The sequence below is a fragment of the Sus scrofa genome, chromosome 18, assembly GCF_054392235.1.
Source record: "Sus scrofa isolate SSC_HxYL_T2T_F1_AM1 chromosome 18, Sscrofa_HxYL_maternal_Yorkshire_Landrace_v2.0, whole genome shotgun sequence".
Taxonomy (NCBI): domain Eukaryota; kingdom Metazoa; phylum Chordata; class Mammalia; order Artiodactyla; family Suidae; genus Sus; species Sus scrofa.
Genome location: NC_139400.1, coordinates 38106780 through 38124160, shown reverse-complemented (window position 1 = coordinate 38124160; position 17381 = coordinate 38106780). Strand labels below are relative to the sequence as shown.

The 17381-nt window shown below is 35.3% G+C and overlaps 1 protein-coding gene across 45 annotated transcripts in view; it reads left to right on the top strand.

Annotated features, from left to right (window-relative positions):
- Positions 1 to 17381, top strand: part of ST7 (suppression of tumorigenicity 7) — a 315021-nt gene that overhangs the window by 57087 nt on the left and 240553 nt on the right. For 19 of the 45 annotated variants that reach the window (XR_014833028.1, XR_014833027.1, XR_014833023.1 and 16 more), the window contains exon 1: positions 2080 to 2479. Coding sequence is in view for 4 of the 19 variants with exons in the window: in XM_021078419.2 (XP_020934078.1) it covers positions 2458 to 2479 (22 nt within the window). In the remaining 15 variants the exon portion in view is untranslated. 45 annotated transcript variants of the gene reach the window in all.

Below are 17381 nucleotides of genomic sequence, written 5' to 3'. Positions count from 1 at the left end.
CTTATCCAATCCAAACATTTTTTAAAGACATAATACGGTGGCCCACTTAATAGACTACAGTACACTGTAAATATAACTTTTATATGCACCAGGAAACCAAAAAAAAAAAAAAATGTGTCACTTGCTTTATTGTGGTGATCTGGAACCAAACCCATACTATCTCTAAGGTATGCCTGTATTCTCCACTGGTTGTTGTCCTGGACCACTTATTTTGGGAGAGATGCATTTTTCTTAATTTTTGCAGTTTTTGGTGTAGTCTTTTCTGTCATTTTTTAGTTTTTATGGTGACCTTTCTCTTTTAAGAATTTTCTTCTGCACATTTCCAATTTGTTTCTATTTTCTTTCCATTTCAATTGAATTCTTAAAATATAATTTTGAGAATTTTTTTTTCTTTGAGAGGCATTATGGAAAATAGTTAAGAGCATATACTTTGGAACCAAACTGCCTGCGTTTTAATCCTAGCTAGTTGTTTAGTAACTTGCATGACCACCATCTCTCAATTATAGATAATAATTGTATCTACCTTGTAAGACATTATGATGATTAAATAAGCTAATAGATATGAAGTTCCCAAAATAATACCTGGCACAGAATAAATACTCAGTAAATATTAGTTATTATTATTCTTTCCTACAACAAAATATTCGTTCTTATGTGGCATCATTGCAATTTCTTCATAATGGCTCACCATTTTCAGTAAGATAAAGGTCAGATTACTTGCATGAAGTATGCTACACTCATACAGTGAAATATGTAACCTTTTAAAGGATGAGATGGACCTACATATAATGACTGGAAGAACTATTAATCATATTTTTAGATAATAATTTGCAGTTCCACAGTCATATCAGAATTCACTGTTTAAAAAATGTTATATAAAGACTTGTCTTTTAAATTTAAGAAAATATTGAGAAAATGTATATACCTTAGATGAATGGATGGAGAGTAAACTTGAGCTCTTGAACTTTCTATTTTACATGATGTTAAAAGTGGGATTATTGAAAAATACACACATGCACACTTTTTGAGTATTTCAGTATTTTTGAAATATTTGAAAAAAACTTTGCTTGTGTTGGATAGACATTCTAATGAATGTCTGTACACTTCTAGCTTTAAAAAAAGATTTCTAAGAGTGAAGGAAGACTTTTGTTTGTCAGGTGAATCAAGAGACAGAGTATCTTCTTTGTGTTGTGTGAAAAAGAAATATATTTGTTGGTCATAAATGCTCACTTGCACATGGTATACATAGATGTGTGCATGTAGCCTTAACATGACTAAGTTACTCTAGAAAATGACAGGATTTCTCATAAGGCAAAATGAAGAAAAATAAGGCAAAAGAAACGGGGGCGGAACACAACATGTAACTCAACTATATGCCAATATAAAATAAAAATAAAATAAAATAAATGAAATGGGCAAAAAAAAGAAGTGGGGTAGGAGAAACATGTATACATAAATATATTCCTAGAGTGGTGTTTTTCGCATTTGAATAATAGTTGCAAAATAACTAATAATATATTTACTAGCATTTGAATGCTGTGTGCCAATCACTGTTCTAAGCACTTATAAGGTTATTTTACTGTTACATTTACTTGTGAATTTATATGCCCAGAATGTGTGTAGAATAGTGTATATATTTTCATAAATGTGATTGAGTGTAAAATCCCTGATCTGTCAGTCTACTATAAGCCTACTGAAAAAAAAACCCAATGAATTCTGGAGTTAAAAGGTGGGTTATTTCCCTCATTTCTGATATTCTTAATTCCCCTGAAAAGTTCTACTTGCTGCATAAAAGCAAGAACCCTGATTTGCATACCTTTGTGCTTGGTTGCTATAAAGCCAGTATTTAAATTTTTTTGAGGTCTCTTTCAATGCATAGTATCATGGGATGACGATTTTGTTAGGAGGGTGAATATATATATGTGTGTGTGTGGCTCTTGGTTTTGTGCTTTTTGTGACAAAGGAATTCCCCTTTGAATTGCCTGCTCCCCTGAAGCCCCTGGAGCCTCTGGCTCAAGCAGCACAGTCAGTCTGTGCAGTGTCTCTGACGTCACCAGTGTATGCATAAGCCCTGCTATTGTCTTACTGCTATAACAGGGCTGGGGATTGCAGTATCCGCTGTTGCTGCTGCTCCCACTCTTGCCCCTGCTGCTACCTAGTCCTGTTTCACTGCATCCCAGAAGAACCACGTCGGCCTGCCTTTCCCTGTTGGATTTTCAAAAGCAGCTCTTCGGTTTTTGGTGCTGTAGGAGACCTTGCTTTTCAGTCACACGGGAGAACACTGAAGCTTGTAAGAGGAGAATCTGGCAGCTGGACACAGCTTGGACTGCATTGTCTGTCTTCATGACCTCTGCTGTGTAGCAGCTCATCTCTCCATTCTTACACGTACACTCTCCTCGATTTTTCTTTCCTTCCTTTCTTTTTTCTAATTTTTAAAAGCAGCCTCTGGAGCCAGCCATGTTTGGCACTGAATCTTCATGTAAGTAAATGGATCTCACTTTGCTATTTGGAAATCTGCTTGCTGTCATGGTTTCATTGGCTTGGAGTTCATATCACTTTGCTTTAGATCATTAACAGCCTTTGTATTTTGGCTCTAATTACAAAGGAATTGGTCTCAGGGAAAGGACTCCCCCTTAACTGGGTTATTCATCCTTAAGGCCAGGGATGTCACTGTGGTCAAAACCAGGCCTCCAGGAGGGAGGGAGACAGGAATCCAGGCAGCCTCCCAGAACGTGTTAATTGATGGGATCAAGTCTGTCACTGATCTATTGTTGTGGATTCTATAATGGTCCTAAAACCCTAAAATAGATGCTGGGAGGATCTGATATGACAGTGCTTATTAGGAAGGAAAAAAGAACTTAACATTTTTTATCTAAAAGGAGAAAGAATTATATTCTTTTCATCCATATTTTCACAGAAACAGAGGGGTAGATATATGTAGATTTAAAGAATAAGAAATAAGCTTTATTTTTAAAGATGGATTTTTTTTTTAAACAATGGCTTCAATTTTGATATGCTGGCTAGCGTCACAGTCCAGCAGCATCATAGCATCATATCTGCTTAAAACTTATACAATGAAATTGCTTTGGTGCAGAGCAGGCCCTGCACAAGGGGCTGGGCTGGCTGGCACTTGTAGACAGCTAAAATGGATATCTGAAAAATGATGACCAGCCTAAGTGATGAGGATTATTTAATGTTGGTTGTAGAATAATATAACCTGTCAATGCAGTTGTACAGGCTCTGCAGAATATTTTGTCATTATCTATAAGCAAAGGTGACAGTTAAGAATTTCTGAAGAGATTCAACCTGCTGGGCTAGAACGCTAAACGTTGGCAAAACACTGTCTTTGTGGGGTGAGGGGGTTAGGGCAGGAATTTAGGAATCACAATTCTTAGGGATATATATCCAACATTTTCTTTCTTATCTCAGGTAATAGATGAGTATGACTATTTGCATGCAGCTGATGCTTATTCTAGAATGGTAATATTTCAAGAGAGCTAATAATCCTCAGTTCTTTTGTTTCTTGATTGGCTTTTTTAAAGGGTGGATTATTTTTGTTGTTTTTATGAGAAGTTTCCCATTTCTGAAATTACCACATTGTACTATCAGTCTGAATAGAATAACAATGAGATGTAATATCCCATTCAGCATGTGACAATTTTATTTTCTAATAATTTAAAAATATTTTTATTCACTTAATGATACATTGGGAATTGTTGTCACCAAAGAAATAGAAATAGATTGTTTAGTGGCAAAGACCTTCCAGTTTTATTATAGTCATGGAGTTTTGTTTATGTAGGAACCTGGGGATGGTCAGAAATATTTATCTACTAAAGAAAAACTAGTCTTATTACTTGTTTTTAGCTGAAAATGGAAGTTGAAACTCAGTGTGGGATTCTTTGGGGTTCTTGGCATAGGGACTCTAACACTGTCTGGCCAGGTTTACCAAGCAGATGCAGCCTTTATTGATCATTAAACCTGATCTTTTGATAGTATCACCCATGTGCTATGTGCTATGTTTGAAAACTGCTGGTTGCTTTTGGTCTCCATAGCTACCAGATTACTGCACAGAAGAATACCGTTTAGAAGACTAAATATCATCATATAGGTTTTTGGCATTTTTTTTTTTTTACTTTACTGAGTATTAAGTTTAGCTTCCTGCTTGTCACTAGAAGACTATAGATAGATTTGTACTGTAATGGGTTGTAAACCGTTGAGAATGGAAATTCCTTAAATCTATACTCAGAGTTGGGACAAGTGTATTTTCTTTGTGTTTTGAGGCATAGCTTTTTAAGCCTTTAATTTCTATCTTTTGGAGGCTATTTTATAGGCTAAGACTATCTATATTTAGAATATTCAGAAAAATAGTCACAGTAGAAGCTCTAATTAGTTCAGAAGGGATCTTCCAAACCACCTAGGATAGTCTTACTAAAATTTTATAATAAATACTTGTCTACCCTATGTATAGTTCTGTACTAGATCCTAGAAAGGTCATTTTTTTTTTTTTTCCTGACATATTCTGGTTTCCTGGTTGCAGTACCTTACTTGGTTGCTTTTATTTTTTAAATTGAGGTGTGGCTTACATGTGGTAAAATGCATAAGTCAAAATGTGTAGCTCAGTAAATTTTTACCTATTTGTTTACACCTGTGGAACCCGTATTAGTTTGAGGTAAAAAACATTCCTATTACTCCAGAAAGTTCCCTTATGATGACTCTTCCCAGTCAATATTACTTGTCCTCCTCATCAAAAAGTATCACTATTCTGAACTCTGTTATCATAATCATTCGAAAATGGCTCTTTAAAATTTTCTTCCCTTGTTCTTTGCCTGTTAGAGAAGGAAATGTCAATAGAAATGTCCATGTCTTCATTTTCAAGTACTGGACTGATTACACTGCCTTTATGTTTCAGACTTTTGAGTTTCAGGGATTTGAGGTAACCTGGGTATCACGTTATAACACGTTTTGTCTCACTGAAATAATATTGCTTAATTTGAATATCAAAAAAATATCCCTCAGCCCCCCTCCCACTTCACCTGGAAGAGTGGACCTTGTTTATCAAAGTCACACCCCAAATTTGGCAACAAATGTAATAACTGCTGTCTGACCTTGTTTTAGTGAATATCTTCTGATATCACTTTAGTGAATACCTCCAACAGTGCTGGTCTCATTTTTTATGACTTAACTGTATCTGAATCTTCCTTAGCTGTGTACATTGGCCACAATCTATTTTCAGCCCACTTTGAAATGAAAGTGTTCATGTGTAGATTAATCATTAGTACAAAGCAGGAAGTATAGCTTCTATAACTCTGTTACCATCTTGATGTATTTCACTGAGCTTTTCCTTTACTGAAATTTCCCATGTCTAAAAATGGGAGTAGTATGTCTGTTCTTTATCTGTTTCAAGGAAATGCAATTTTAGTTTGTGGTCAGAATAATTTAGGTTTAAGAAGAAAGTACTAAAAATAAAGTTTTGTTGAGGGGAAGGGTCATTAAAATGCATATTTTGGGTACTTGATTTAATGCTAGTTCATATTTGAAAATCAATAAGTTGAATCCTACAAAAAATAAAAAATGTTCATTTCCTATTAAAATTTTATAAATGGAGAAAAATTTCATCTTTTCTTTTTGGTGAAATAAGGAAGATTGGTTTTTCACTGCTGCCATTTGGTTACATCCTTCCTCATAAAGCTAGTTATTCTCCAAAGAATAAATGCTTCAAGTACATGGACATTTATTCAGTTAACATTTATCCAGCTCAGTCCTCTTCCTGTCCCCTCTCCCATGTTTAACTTTTTCAGGCCTCAAGGGTACCATTTAAGATGTACTGTGGTGGGAATTGTGCCCTGATTTAACACATTAATGTGTCTTCCAAAGCACCTGCCTTATTAGTCCAGTGAAGAGAGCAACATCTTACCTTCTGAGAAACAATGTGCCCTTGGGGCAAATAGTGTCATTTAATCCCTCCTCCCAACATTTTGTTACAGTCGTAATATATTAAAAAGAACACCTCATCTACCTGTGAAAAGGAGAGGGAATTCACCCAAGTCCCAAGAGAGCAGTAGTCTTTTACACTCTGGTATGACTGGACCATGAGTCTTCCCTGCCATTCTCTGCATGCCCACATCACCTTGGGTAGGTAGCTAGATGCTGAGGATTTGGGATATTTGTGATGCCCCATATGATGTTCTTCGATGGGTACCGAAAGTACAGCTGTTGCTTTTTATTTTCATTACTGATGAATGCATTAATTTGGAACTGACAGCTTCTCAGATTTAATAGTGAGTATGGTACCATGTTTCAAAGAACAATGTAATTATCTCAAATTTTGAGCCATTGTGTGGAAGATAGTTAAATGAATATACTCGACGAATATTAGGTCATCAAGAAACTATATAATTAAATAGGCACCTCTTTGATAGAGAAATAAGTGAGTCACACTCCCTTTTTATGTGCATTTCAGGACCATTCCTGACAACCAATCATATGTGAGATCAAACTTGGGTCTATTGTTTCAGTGTAATTTCTGTGAATCTGTTGAGATGTTAATAGCAAGTATGGTCATTCAAAAATGGCTATTCACAACTGGACCCTTGTGCAATATAAGCCGTGGTTCTTGTTAAATGATTGTATGAGACTGATGTTTTTACTGTTATTATGTTTGACATTTTAGTACTATATTTTTTCCCTTTTATTGGTTTTTGTCATATGAAACTAGGTGATTTAGAAACACAGCCATTTTCCTTTCCTACATCTTTAATCTGGCTGTTAGTATTTAGCTGTATTGAATTTTAGATGCTTTCATCTTACTTAAAGCAAAATACAAGTACTTAAATATATACACAGAAACTAATTCTGAACCCTAACTCTGCACTTAGAACATTGAATAAGAAATATTGTTACATGACTTTAGATAAATAAAACACCACACACTGCTAAAAGTCACAAATATGGAAAAATAATTATATTCCACAGAGATTTACATTGGGGCATGGTCATACAGAAGCCTGGGAAACTAAAGCTTATATAACATTTTTGAGTTGTCTTACTATATTTTTTCTTTCCTTCTGACCCTGTAAGTTCTGATGTGAAATTTGCTTTTGACTTTCTTGCCTGTTAATAGTTGACATAGTATTTTTTAATATCAAGGGAATATTTTGAAACTAAATAAAGATGACTTTTTTTCTTCTAGATATTTATACACTAATTCTGCTAGTACCGAAGTGGGATAAAAATACTCAGTGATTACTTTAAAATTGTCAGATTACTTATTTTCACTTGAGTATTTATTTCCCTAATTGTTAGTCTGGTTTGTTCAGCAGAAATTACACATGAGTTTTCAGTGATTCTTGTTTTCATTGTCACAATGGACCAGATTCATATCCTGTATAAACTGTGGGGAGTCTATGGGGAAAAATTACCATATATGGAAACTTTCCTCATAGAATCCCCATGGAGTTACACAGGATGTGAATAGAATTGTTGTGGATTGTGAGTTGGAAGAGTCACTGATTATGTGTATTTTTAACATTAATCGTAGTTACCACATTCAATTGTATTAAAATACTATTAAACTTTCAATGTAAGACCACGTGGAACACAAGAATATGAATTGCATGGTCATTTTAAATTGCTTTTCAAAGTGTGTTTAATCCCACCATTTTTTTCCCCTAGTAAGTGTAAAACACTCATTAACATGCTTATTAGTGTGTTTTTAATTAGGAAATACCAGTTTTGAATTATTTAAAAGTCCTGAAATGTGGTCTCATTTGCTGGGCTAGAATAGTAAATTATAATATTTTCTCTGTAGAGATTTTGCTTGTATTAATAATAGATTCAAATAATTGTGAAATCAAAGACAATATAGTTTAATACATGTTGTAGAAATAGCAGCAGCCTTGTGCCGGATGCAGTGACTAAGTGCAGGGACTCTGGTGCTCTATGCCTGGATGCAAGTCATGGCTCTGCCATGTTCTACCATGGTACATCTAAGCTCTTCTGGCTCAAAGAGTGGCTTATCCAATGAACTCTTGATGTTAGGGGAATCTGCCTTTTTGGGCTAGGACATGTGCACCAGAGTAATGACTTACCAGGGTCATTGTGGATATTAGACTCCAGAAGTGGGAAAAACTGGCAGAAGAAAGGGAAAGTCACGTCCAAAGACTGGGTGGAAGTTCCATCATGGGGATCATTGAAGGGACCCAGTAGGAGATCTGAAGGGAGGAGACTGCATGAAACTGGATGAAATAGGTAAGGGCTGGCAAATGCCCAGAGTATTTCTCTCCAGCAGTCACCCCTGTGATAGGCATCACTAATTGGTTGTAGCACTTTTGTAGGATTGCTGTAAGCCACTAAGGGTTGAAATGTTTTCCTCTTAAAACCCTTATCTGTGGAAGTGTTTTATATGCTGGTATGAATAATGGTTATATAAATAAATATTTAAATAAACATGAAAACAATTATTAAATTAAGAAAAAAAATAGGAATCTTAAGTGTTCTGGTAATCTCCATTTTGATATAAAACAAATTTACCATTCTGTGTCACATTATGATTCTCAGTAATGTCAAAATAATTCAGACACTACTCTCTTTTGAATAAAATTTACACCGATTGAAGGTGTAATTGTAAAATGTATCAATTTGAAGATACAACCCCAGAGTGTAGCAGTGTACAAAACATATACTAAGCACTCATTCTTTAAAAGTTACCTTAAACTGGGGCTTAATTTAATACTGAAAATATGATGTGTGGGCTTTATAGGGATTGATTACTGAGTTTAAAATTTTCCAGCTAAGGATTTTATTACATAATTGGCACATATTAGAAATATGTCATGAACAACTCTTACCTGTCACTCTTCAGTGCAGGAGTAGGTGACAATGTGGACTTTATTACTAAGCCCAAATTTGTTAGAGGTAAACTACCATTTACTGATACTTTGCTATATACCGGTAACTTAACTGTATCTCATCTAAGTTCACTTATCATTTTTTAATGTTATTAGGTAAAAACAATAAGGTATAACCATCAGTTCATTTAAGCATGAAAATTGAGAAGTATTTATTTGTCCGTCCTGATGCCATTTTAGAAATTAGAAAAATTATTTTATATTTCTTTGTGAGAATTACAGAGTAAGATTCAAGCTTGTTGGCCTGTTTTGGGGAATGGTGAGTCTGATTGGAATGCATGCAGATTAAGAAACCACAGTGACTCCATTAGAGTATTATTTACCACTTCTTCACCAGTGGCTATTAGAACACATAGGCTTAGCAGGAAGCTTTAATAGTGTTTGGCTTGGTTATTATACACATGAGTAGTCCAAGCATGGGCTTGACTCAGAAGTCTAGAATTTCTTATCTGAAACTTTCCTAGATTTGTTTTAGTATAATGGTGTTTCAGTTATCTATTGCTATATAACAAACTACTCCAAAATATAGTGGCTTAAAATAAGCACTTATTATTATATTTCACAGTTCTATAAATTGACTGGTTAGAGCCTCTGGTTGTTCTCATGTAGAGTTTCTTATGTGGTTGCAGTCATCTAAAGGCTCATCTGAGTTTGAGGTCCAGGATAGCTCGCCCACATGGATGTCAGTTGAGGTAGGCTGTTGACTTGGGGCTTAGCTTGGGTTGTAGGAAGGAATGCATATATTTAGCCTCTCCATGGAGGTCACGTTTATCACATCATGGCCTAGGTTCTCAGAGGAAGCGACCCATGACAGAGCATCCAAGAAAACTAGGAAGAAGCTGCAAGATTTCTTGTGACCTAATCTTGGAAGCCTTGGAAGTCACTTCTACCACATTATATTGGCCAAGCAAGTCGCTAAGATGAGCCCAGACTCAAAGGGAAGAGATATAGACTCTTCTTGGTGAGGGAGTGGCAAGAGTGAAACTGTAGAAGAGCAAGTAGAACAGAAAATATTGTAGTGGCTGTCTTTGGAAAATAGTTTGTCGCAGTTAATTTCCAAACTCTACGCCATGAAGTTGGTGCTTTGGGGATTTGTAAATCAGTGGTCTGCAAACCACTCTTTTCTATAAAAAGCCAGATGTGAATCCTTTAAATTTATGGACCATTCAGTCTCTTTTGCAACTATACAGCTCTGCTATTGTAGCACAGAAGTGGCCATAAACAAATGAGTATGGATGTGTTCCAATAAAACTTTATTTGTGGACATGGAAATGAATTTTATGTAATTTTCACATGTTAATATTCTTCTTTTTTCCAACTCTTAAAAACTGTAAAAAAACATTCTTAGATCAAGGGCCATTCAAAACTAGGTGGTAGGCAGGGTTTAGCCCATGGGCCTTATTAGTTTGCTGACCTCTTCTCTTAACATTTAATTTGAATTTCATTTTTAGTTGTCAAAAAACTAAAAGAACAATTACATTCACATATTAAAAATAACTAATTTTGTTATATTAAATACTACGATCGATGAACATAGTTTCTCATTGGTTGACTTTATTATTAAATTTTAGAAATTTGAATTTATAAATGTATACCCATTTTGCACATTAGGCACTAGCATATTTTGTTTGAAAAAGGTTGTGTTAAAATGAGTGAAAGAAATAAAACAAAATTGTAGGACATTTGAAGGCTTAATTTCTAGTTTCTTCTCAGAATCACATTAGGTAAGACAGAATATGGAAAACTTCTGTTTGATTCAGTTTCACAAATATTTATTGAATACAGAGGAGTAGCGTGTGGTAAGAGATAAAAGAGAAAAAAGCTTTCAAGAAACTTAAAGTTCAGCTGGGTATGGGGAGTAAGGCAATGAGAGGAGATGGGAAAGGGTAATAACATTAAAACTATATTTTTCTCTTTCAGTTAAGGCAGTGTGGATAAGATTATTTTTGTTACTAGTACCCTATGATGTTGCAGGTTCGATCCCTGGCCTTGCTCAGTGGGTCAAGGATCAGGCGTTGCCGTGAGCTGTGGTGTAGGTCGCAGACTTGGCTCAGCTCGGATCCCGCGTTGCTGTGGCTCTGGAGTAGGCCGGTGGCTACAGCTCCGATTAGACCCCTAGTCTGGGAACCTCCATATGCTGCGGGAGCAGCCCAAGAAATGGCAAAAAGACAAAAAACAAACAAACAAAAAGTACAGTTTAGTGAATTTTGACAAATGTATACCTATGTGTAACCATATTATCATTACAATCAAGATATAGAACATACCTATCACCCCCCAAAAATTCTCTTGTGCCAGTTTGCAGTGAATCTCCATGTTTCTGTAATTTCCTATAAATGAGATCATACAGTGTATACTACTTTTGTGTATAACTTCTTTTATTCAGCGTAATGTTTTCAGCCACATTGCTGTGGCTATCAGTAATTAATTTCTTTTTATTACTGAGTAGTAGAAATACTATATTTGGCTCAACCATTTGCGTGTGGATACTGAGTTGTTTCCTGTTTTTGGTTCTTATGAACAAAGCTAATATAATTACTCATGTATGATTAACCTAGAAATGCGATTGTTGAGAAGTGCCAAGCTATTTTTCAAAATGGTTATACTTTTTTGCATTTTTCATCAGCACTATATGGGAGTTCAAAAGCTTCATGTCCTTGTCAACACTTGATATTGTCAGTCTTCTTAACTTTAACTAATTTAGTGGGTGTGTAGTGGTATATTATGATTTCAACTTGCATTTCCCTCATTAGTAAAGATGTTGAACATCTTTTCATTTGCTTATTGACTACTGGTATATCCTCATTGATGAAGTGTCTATTCAAATATTTTGTCTGTTTTAAAAAGCGAGTAGTTTATCTTATAATTCTTTGAGAATTCTGTATATTTTGATACAATCTTTTATTAGATATGTCTTGATAACATTTTCTTATGGTTTGTAGCTTTTTGTTTTCTTAATGATTTAAGTTTTTAATTTTGATAACATCTAGATTTTCAGTTTCTTGTGTCCAATAAATTTTTTTGCCTACCCTAAATTCATATGGTTTTTTTCCTTGTATTTTCTCCCAAATCTTGTATGCTTTGCTTCATTTGAAATGGATCACAGTAAATTTTTTTGTGTGTGGTAATGATGGACATTGTTTTGACCAAAACTCAATTGTTTCAGCACCATTTCTTGAAAATACAATCCTTTCCCCACTGAATTGACACCTTTATAAAAAAGCAATTGACCCTGTATTTCTGGTCTCTCTATTTTATTCTAGAGATCTGTGTATTTATCCTTAGGCCGTATCATAGTTTGGATTGGTATACCTTTATGATCCTTTTGGAAATCAGGTAGTGTAAGCCCTCCAGGTCTGTTCTTTTTCAAAATTGTTTTGGCTAGATAGAAAATTTTAAATTTGCTTTTCAATTTCTACAAAAAGGCATTCTGGTATTTTGATTGAGTGTGTTTAATCTATAAAGCAGTTTGGGGAGAGAGTTGATGGTTTAACAGTTTTGAGTCTTCTGATTCATGATCATAGTATATCTTTCTTTTCAGTTAAATCTTCTTTAATTTCTCCTAGCAATGGTAAGATGAGTTATGAAATTAAAGGAGGAGTTCCCGTTGTGGTGCAGTGGTTAACGAATCTGACTAGGAACCATGAGGTTGCCGGTTCAATCCCTGGCCTTGCTCAGTGGGTTAAGGATCCAGTGTTGCCATGAGCTGTGGTGTAGGTTGCAGACATGGCTCGGATCCTGCGTTGCTGTGGCTTTGGCGTGGGCCGGTGGCTATAGCTCCCATTAGACCCCTAGCCTGGGAACCTCCATATGCCGCAGGAGCGGCCCTAGAAAAAGCAAAAAGCAAAAAAAAAAAAAAAAAAAGGAAAAAATAAATTAAAGAAATAATTAGCATTTTTTTCACTAATAATATAATACTTTATCTAGAGTAGAGTAATATCTCACCCACCAAATATATGTTTCTAGGGAAAGTATAGTAAAAAGCAAAAGTTGGTAGTATTAGTAAAATCTCATTAATTTGAATTTGAAAGACTTTCTTGAACTTGTGAGAAGTCTTAAAGAGCCTGAAAAATGAGATTTTACTAAACAAATGTTGCCATGTAGAAGTCTTTTAGGGCTTAAGTTTTAACGAGTAGATAAGAAGGGTTTGTATGTTTATGTAAAATACTATTTTTATGGCCCTTAAAACATTTGCTATCTCAATAAGAGTGTTTCTTCTTGTTTATCTTAGGAAATCACTTTATTATTTTTTAGAAGTAACTTTACTCCAGTTTTTGGCTAAATATTCACATTTCTTTAATTAGAAGGATCTGAACTTGTGAATTCTAATTTATTTTTTATTTTTTTGTCTTTTTAGGGCCTCACCCATGACATAGGGAGGTTCCCAGCCTAGAGGTTGAATTGGGTCTGTAGATGCTGGTCTACACCATAGCCACAGCAACACCAGATCCGAGCCGCATCTGCGACGCACACCACAGCTCACAGCAATGCTGGATCCTTAACCCGCTGAGCAAGGCCAGGGATTGAACCTGTGTCCCCAGTGGATGCTAATCAGATTTGTTTCTGCTGAGCCATGATGGGAACTCCCCCTGAACTTATGAATTCTTGTATTTAGAGACAGGATCCCTCTTCTTATGAAATTGGTCCTATAGACCCATTGGGTTACCAGCTTTTTAAAGAATCTATTAAATCTGTAGATCCTTGGAGTTCCTTGGTTGCCTGGTGGTTAAGGACTCGACATGGTAACTGCTGGGGCTCATGTCCCTGTTGTGGCTTGGGTTTGATCCCTGACCCAGGAACTTCCACATTGCCATGGGTGCAGCCATCCCCTGCAACCTCCCCCCCCCCAAAAAAAAATAAAAACAAAAAACCCCACTATGGATCTTATGATTTCAAGAGATTTGAAGCTAACCTCTCTCTAAAAATAAATTCAAGATGGCATTTATCACTTTTAAAAATTAAATTGAATTTGAATTGACTTCATTTTTTAAAGAATGTTTTCTAATTATTTGATATTAGTTGTGATAATTTCCAAAACTTGAAATTTCATGAAGTCACATCTGATAGAGCTTGAACTGACCTGATATATCATGTGTATGTGTTATAAATAAGAATCTATAAATATTTATCTAATACCTAAAGTAACTAACATTAAATCCCCCCTTCTTTTGTTTTAGGTGGGTTATAAAACAACAGTCCTGTAATAACTCCCAGTTAACTAATGTACTCTTGTGAAAACTGTGGGAATGAATATACTTAATGGATTATGAATTCAACTGTACTGACTTCCTTATTTTTTTTCTGAGTTGGTTCCAGGTAGCCCCACTTTGTTAGTTATTGTTGGTGTAAGTATATGGCACAGTGCTTCAGAACCTGGGCTTTGAGACAGACAGACAGACAGACAAGGGGGCCTGCTTTAACTATGTTGCTATGGGCATCTTATCTCAACCTTAGTTAGTTCATTTGTAAAATGGATGTAATAAAATGGGTAACCTCATGGGATTGTTATCATGCTTAAATGAAATAGGTAGGTAGGGGGACAAGCCTTTAATGGCACATGATAAGCAATTAATAGTGTAATTATTTTTAAGGTTTTCCATACCAGAAATACTACATAGTACATGTATATTGTTTATGAGATTGAGTAAAACTGAGTATAGGAATGGCAGCATCAAACATAGACAAATGGAAAAGAATAAGAAAAAAATAATTTTAAATGGAAAAGTTATTATTTGGTCCCTGCCATCTGGCAGCCTACATTCTCAGGGGACAAGATGAATGAAATAATAATTCATGCATGTGTACTTTATTTTTTAAAATGATTTTTATTTTTTCCGTTATGGCTGCTTTACAGTGTTCCTTTAATTTTCTACTGTACAGCAAAGTGACCCAGTCACACATACATGTATACATCCTTTTTCTCACACTATCCTTCATCATGCTCCACCATAAGTGACTAGATGTAGTTCCCAGTGCTATACAGCAGGATCTCATTGCTAATCTATTCCAAAGGCAATAGTTTAGGTCTGTTAACTTTATTTATTTTAATATTGATTTGTAGAAGTGTTTTCACACATGTACATTTATCTCTGATCAGTCTTCTGGCTTCTTTATATCCATAGTCTCCTTGCTTCCAATATTGTTCTCATGAGTTTCTGTAATAGTCCCCTTAACTTGTCTTCATAGCTCCCCTTCTGCCAGACCTAGGTTCATTTCATCATTTTGGTGAATTTTTTTTGCCTTTAAAAAAAATTGAGATATAACTAATCTACCATAAAATGCACAGATATTAAGTATTCTGTTTTATGAATTTTAACAATTTTATATATACCTATAAGCACGGCTCAGGTAAGACTTAGAATCACTTCAGAAAGTTTTTCTGTGTCCTTTCCAAACAATTTTCCTCTTCACTAGGCAGTCATTTTCCAATTTTTATAATTCAAGATTAGTTTTGCCTTGGACTAAATATTTGTGAAATTACACAGGTTATATTCTTTTATGTTAGCTAGCTTGCTGGTCATGTTTTCCAGTGTCCAATATCTGTTCAAAACACTCTCAATGACTCTTCATTGCTTTTCTTTTTTCTTTCTTTTTTTTTTTGTCTTTTTAGGGCCACACCCATGGCATAAGGCTAGGGGTCGAATCAGAGCTATAGCTGCCAGCCTAGGCCACAACCACAGCAATACCAGATCCAAACCATGTCTGCGACCTATACCACAGCTCACAGCAATGCTGGGTCCTTAACCCACTGAGCAAGGCCAAGGATCGAACCTGTGTCCTCATGGATACTAGTCAGATTCATTTCCTTTGAGCTACAACAGGAACTCCTCTTCATTGCTTTTTAAAATAAATATAAACTTTTTGCCTGGGTATTCAAAGCTAGCCACTTTATGAGTCCCACCTTCCTCTTCTTACTTAACTCCCACTATTGCTCTGTATGTATTGTTTTTTCCTCAGTGCCTTTTCTTATGCAAGACCTTCTATTTGGATCTTACCTCTATTTCCAGCTATTCTAATCTTAAACATTCTCTCTCTCTTTGAAGTTTATCTCATGTACCAGTTACTCCATTTTCCTGGTTCTCCTAATGTGATGGTTCTCAACTACTTTAAACAAAAACCTTCATCTCATGATCATCATCATAGACACAAAAATATCAGAGATGTTTTTGTGAAAGGCGGAATAGGCAGCAGCATTACTCCTCTTCCCAGTATTTATGGATATTATGAAAGACTTTTACTCTAGTGTTACAACTGCCCCCCTTCCCTTCAAGCTTTCACTAAGTAGATACAGTCTGTGCTTTCATTTGATTTCATACAGAAGATTGAAAAGTTGGGTTTTTTAGATTATAAAATACTCAAAACTGAGTCGTTGCTGCACACCTGACTGCCATCCGTTTGTTTTCAATATTAAATTGACCTTTTCCAGGCTCTCTTGTTGAGGAAGTCGAAGTCTCCATAACACCAGCTGTGTGTGGTGTCAGAATGAAACAATAATTCAGGGATACAGAATATGCCTCGCCTTTGTTTCCTGAAATTGTGCATTGATTTCTTTTGTCACTAGAATATTTCAAATGAATGAAAGCAATATTTTCTATTTTTAATTTTTTGGGGGGAGGGGTAGACTTCTTTAAAAAGCAAATAATTTGAAAATTCAAATTTTATTCAGTACATCTAATTTGTTTAAAGTGAAACACATGTATATAGGAGAAATTTTAACTGTCTTCAGTGTTATGGTGGTCTTTCTCTTCGCAGCAACTTGATTAAAGTTTTTTTTTTAAAGCTTTTTCATTGTTTAAAGGAAGTATCTCCAACCTAGCTACTGTTGCCAGCATGAGGGTGGTTTTTTAACGAATATTTTCAGGATTTTCTCTGAATCTTTTGGCCATGCTCACAGCATGTGGAAGTTCCCAAGCCAGGGATGGAAATCAAGCCACAGCAGTGACAATGCTGAATCCTTAACCTCTAGGCCAGCAGAGAACTCCCTCTATCTGACATTTTAAAGTAGATAAAACTGATTACGTTTACAGAGTTAATTTTCCCTTTCCTTTGACATTGACTATACTCTAATTTTTAGCTCCAAAAAAATTAAGGATAGTCTAGTTTTTTTTTTTTTTTAAATCCTGAGTAAATTCTTTGTAGGCTAGACAGTCCTCAAATAATTTGTTAGTTCAGGATCAAACATGAATCAAGAGATGGTTTCTGCTAACTAATATGAACAACTAGATGATTGGGAATTCTCCAGAAGCATACAGAGAAATATATAGCTTAATGCACATATTAAAAATCATCCTGGAGATTTCTTAGGATATGGACATTAAAAGCCCGAGATACTGATTTTTCTTTTTCTGACCTGGACTGCGTTTACGGTGGTCTCAGGCTGACAAATAAAATAGTTCCTTGCTGTTTAATGTCTCTGGGAATTGTTTATTATGGTTTGGGAAGCTCATTCCATGCATTAAGACTTGACTTTCCCAT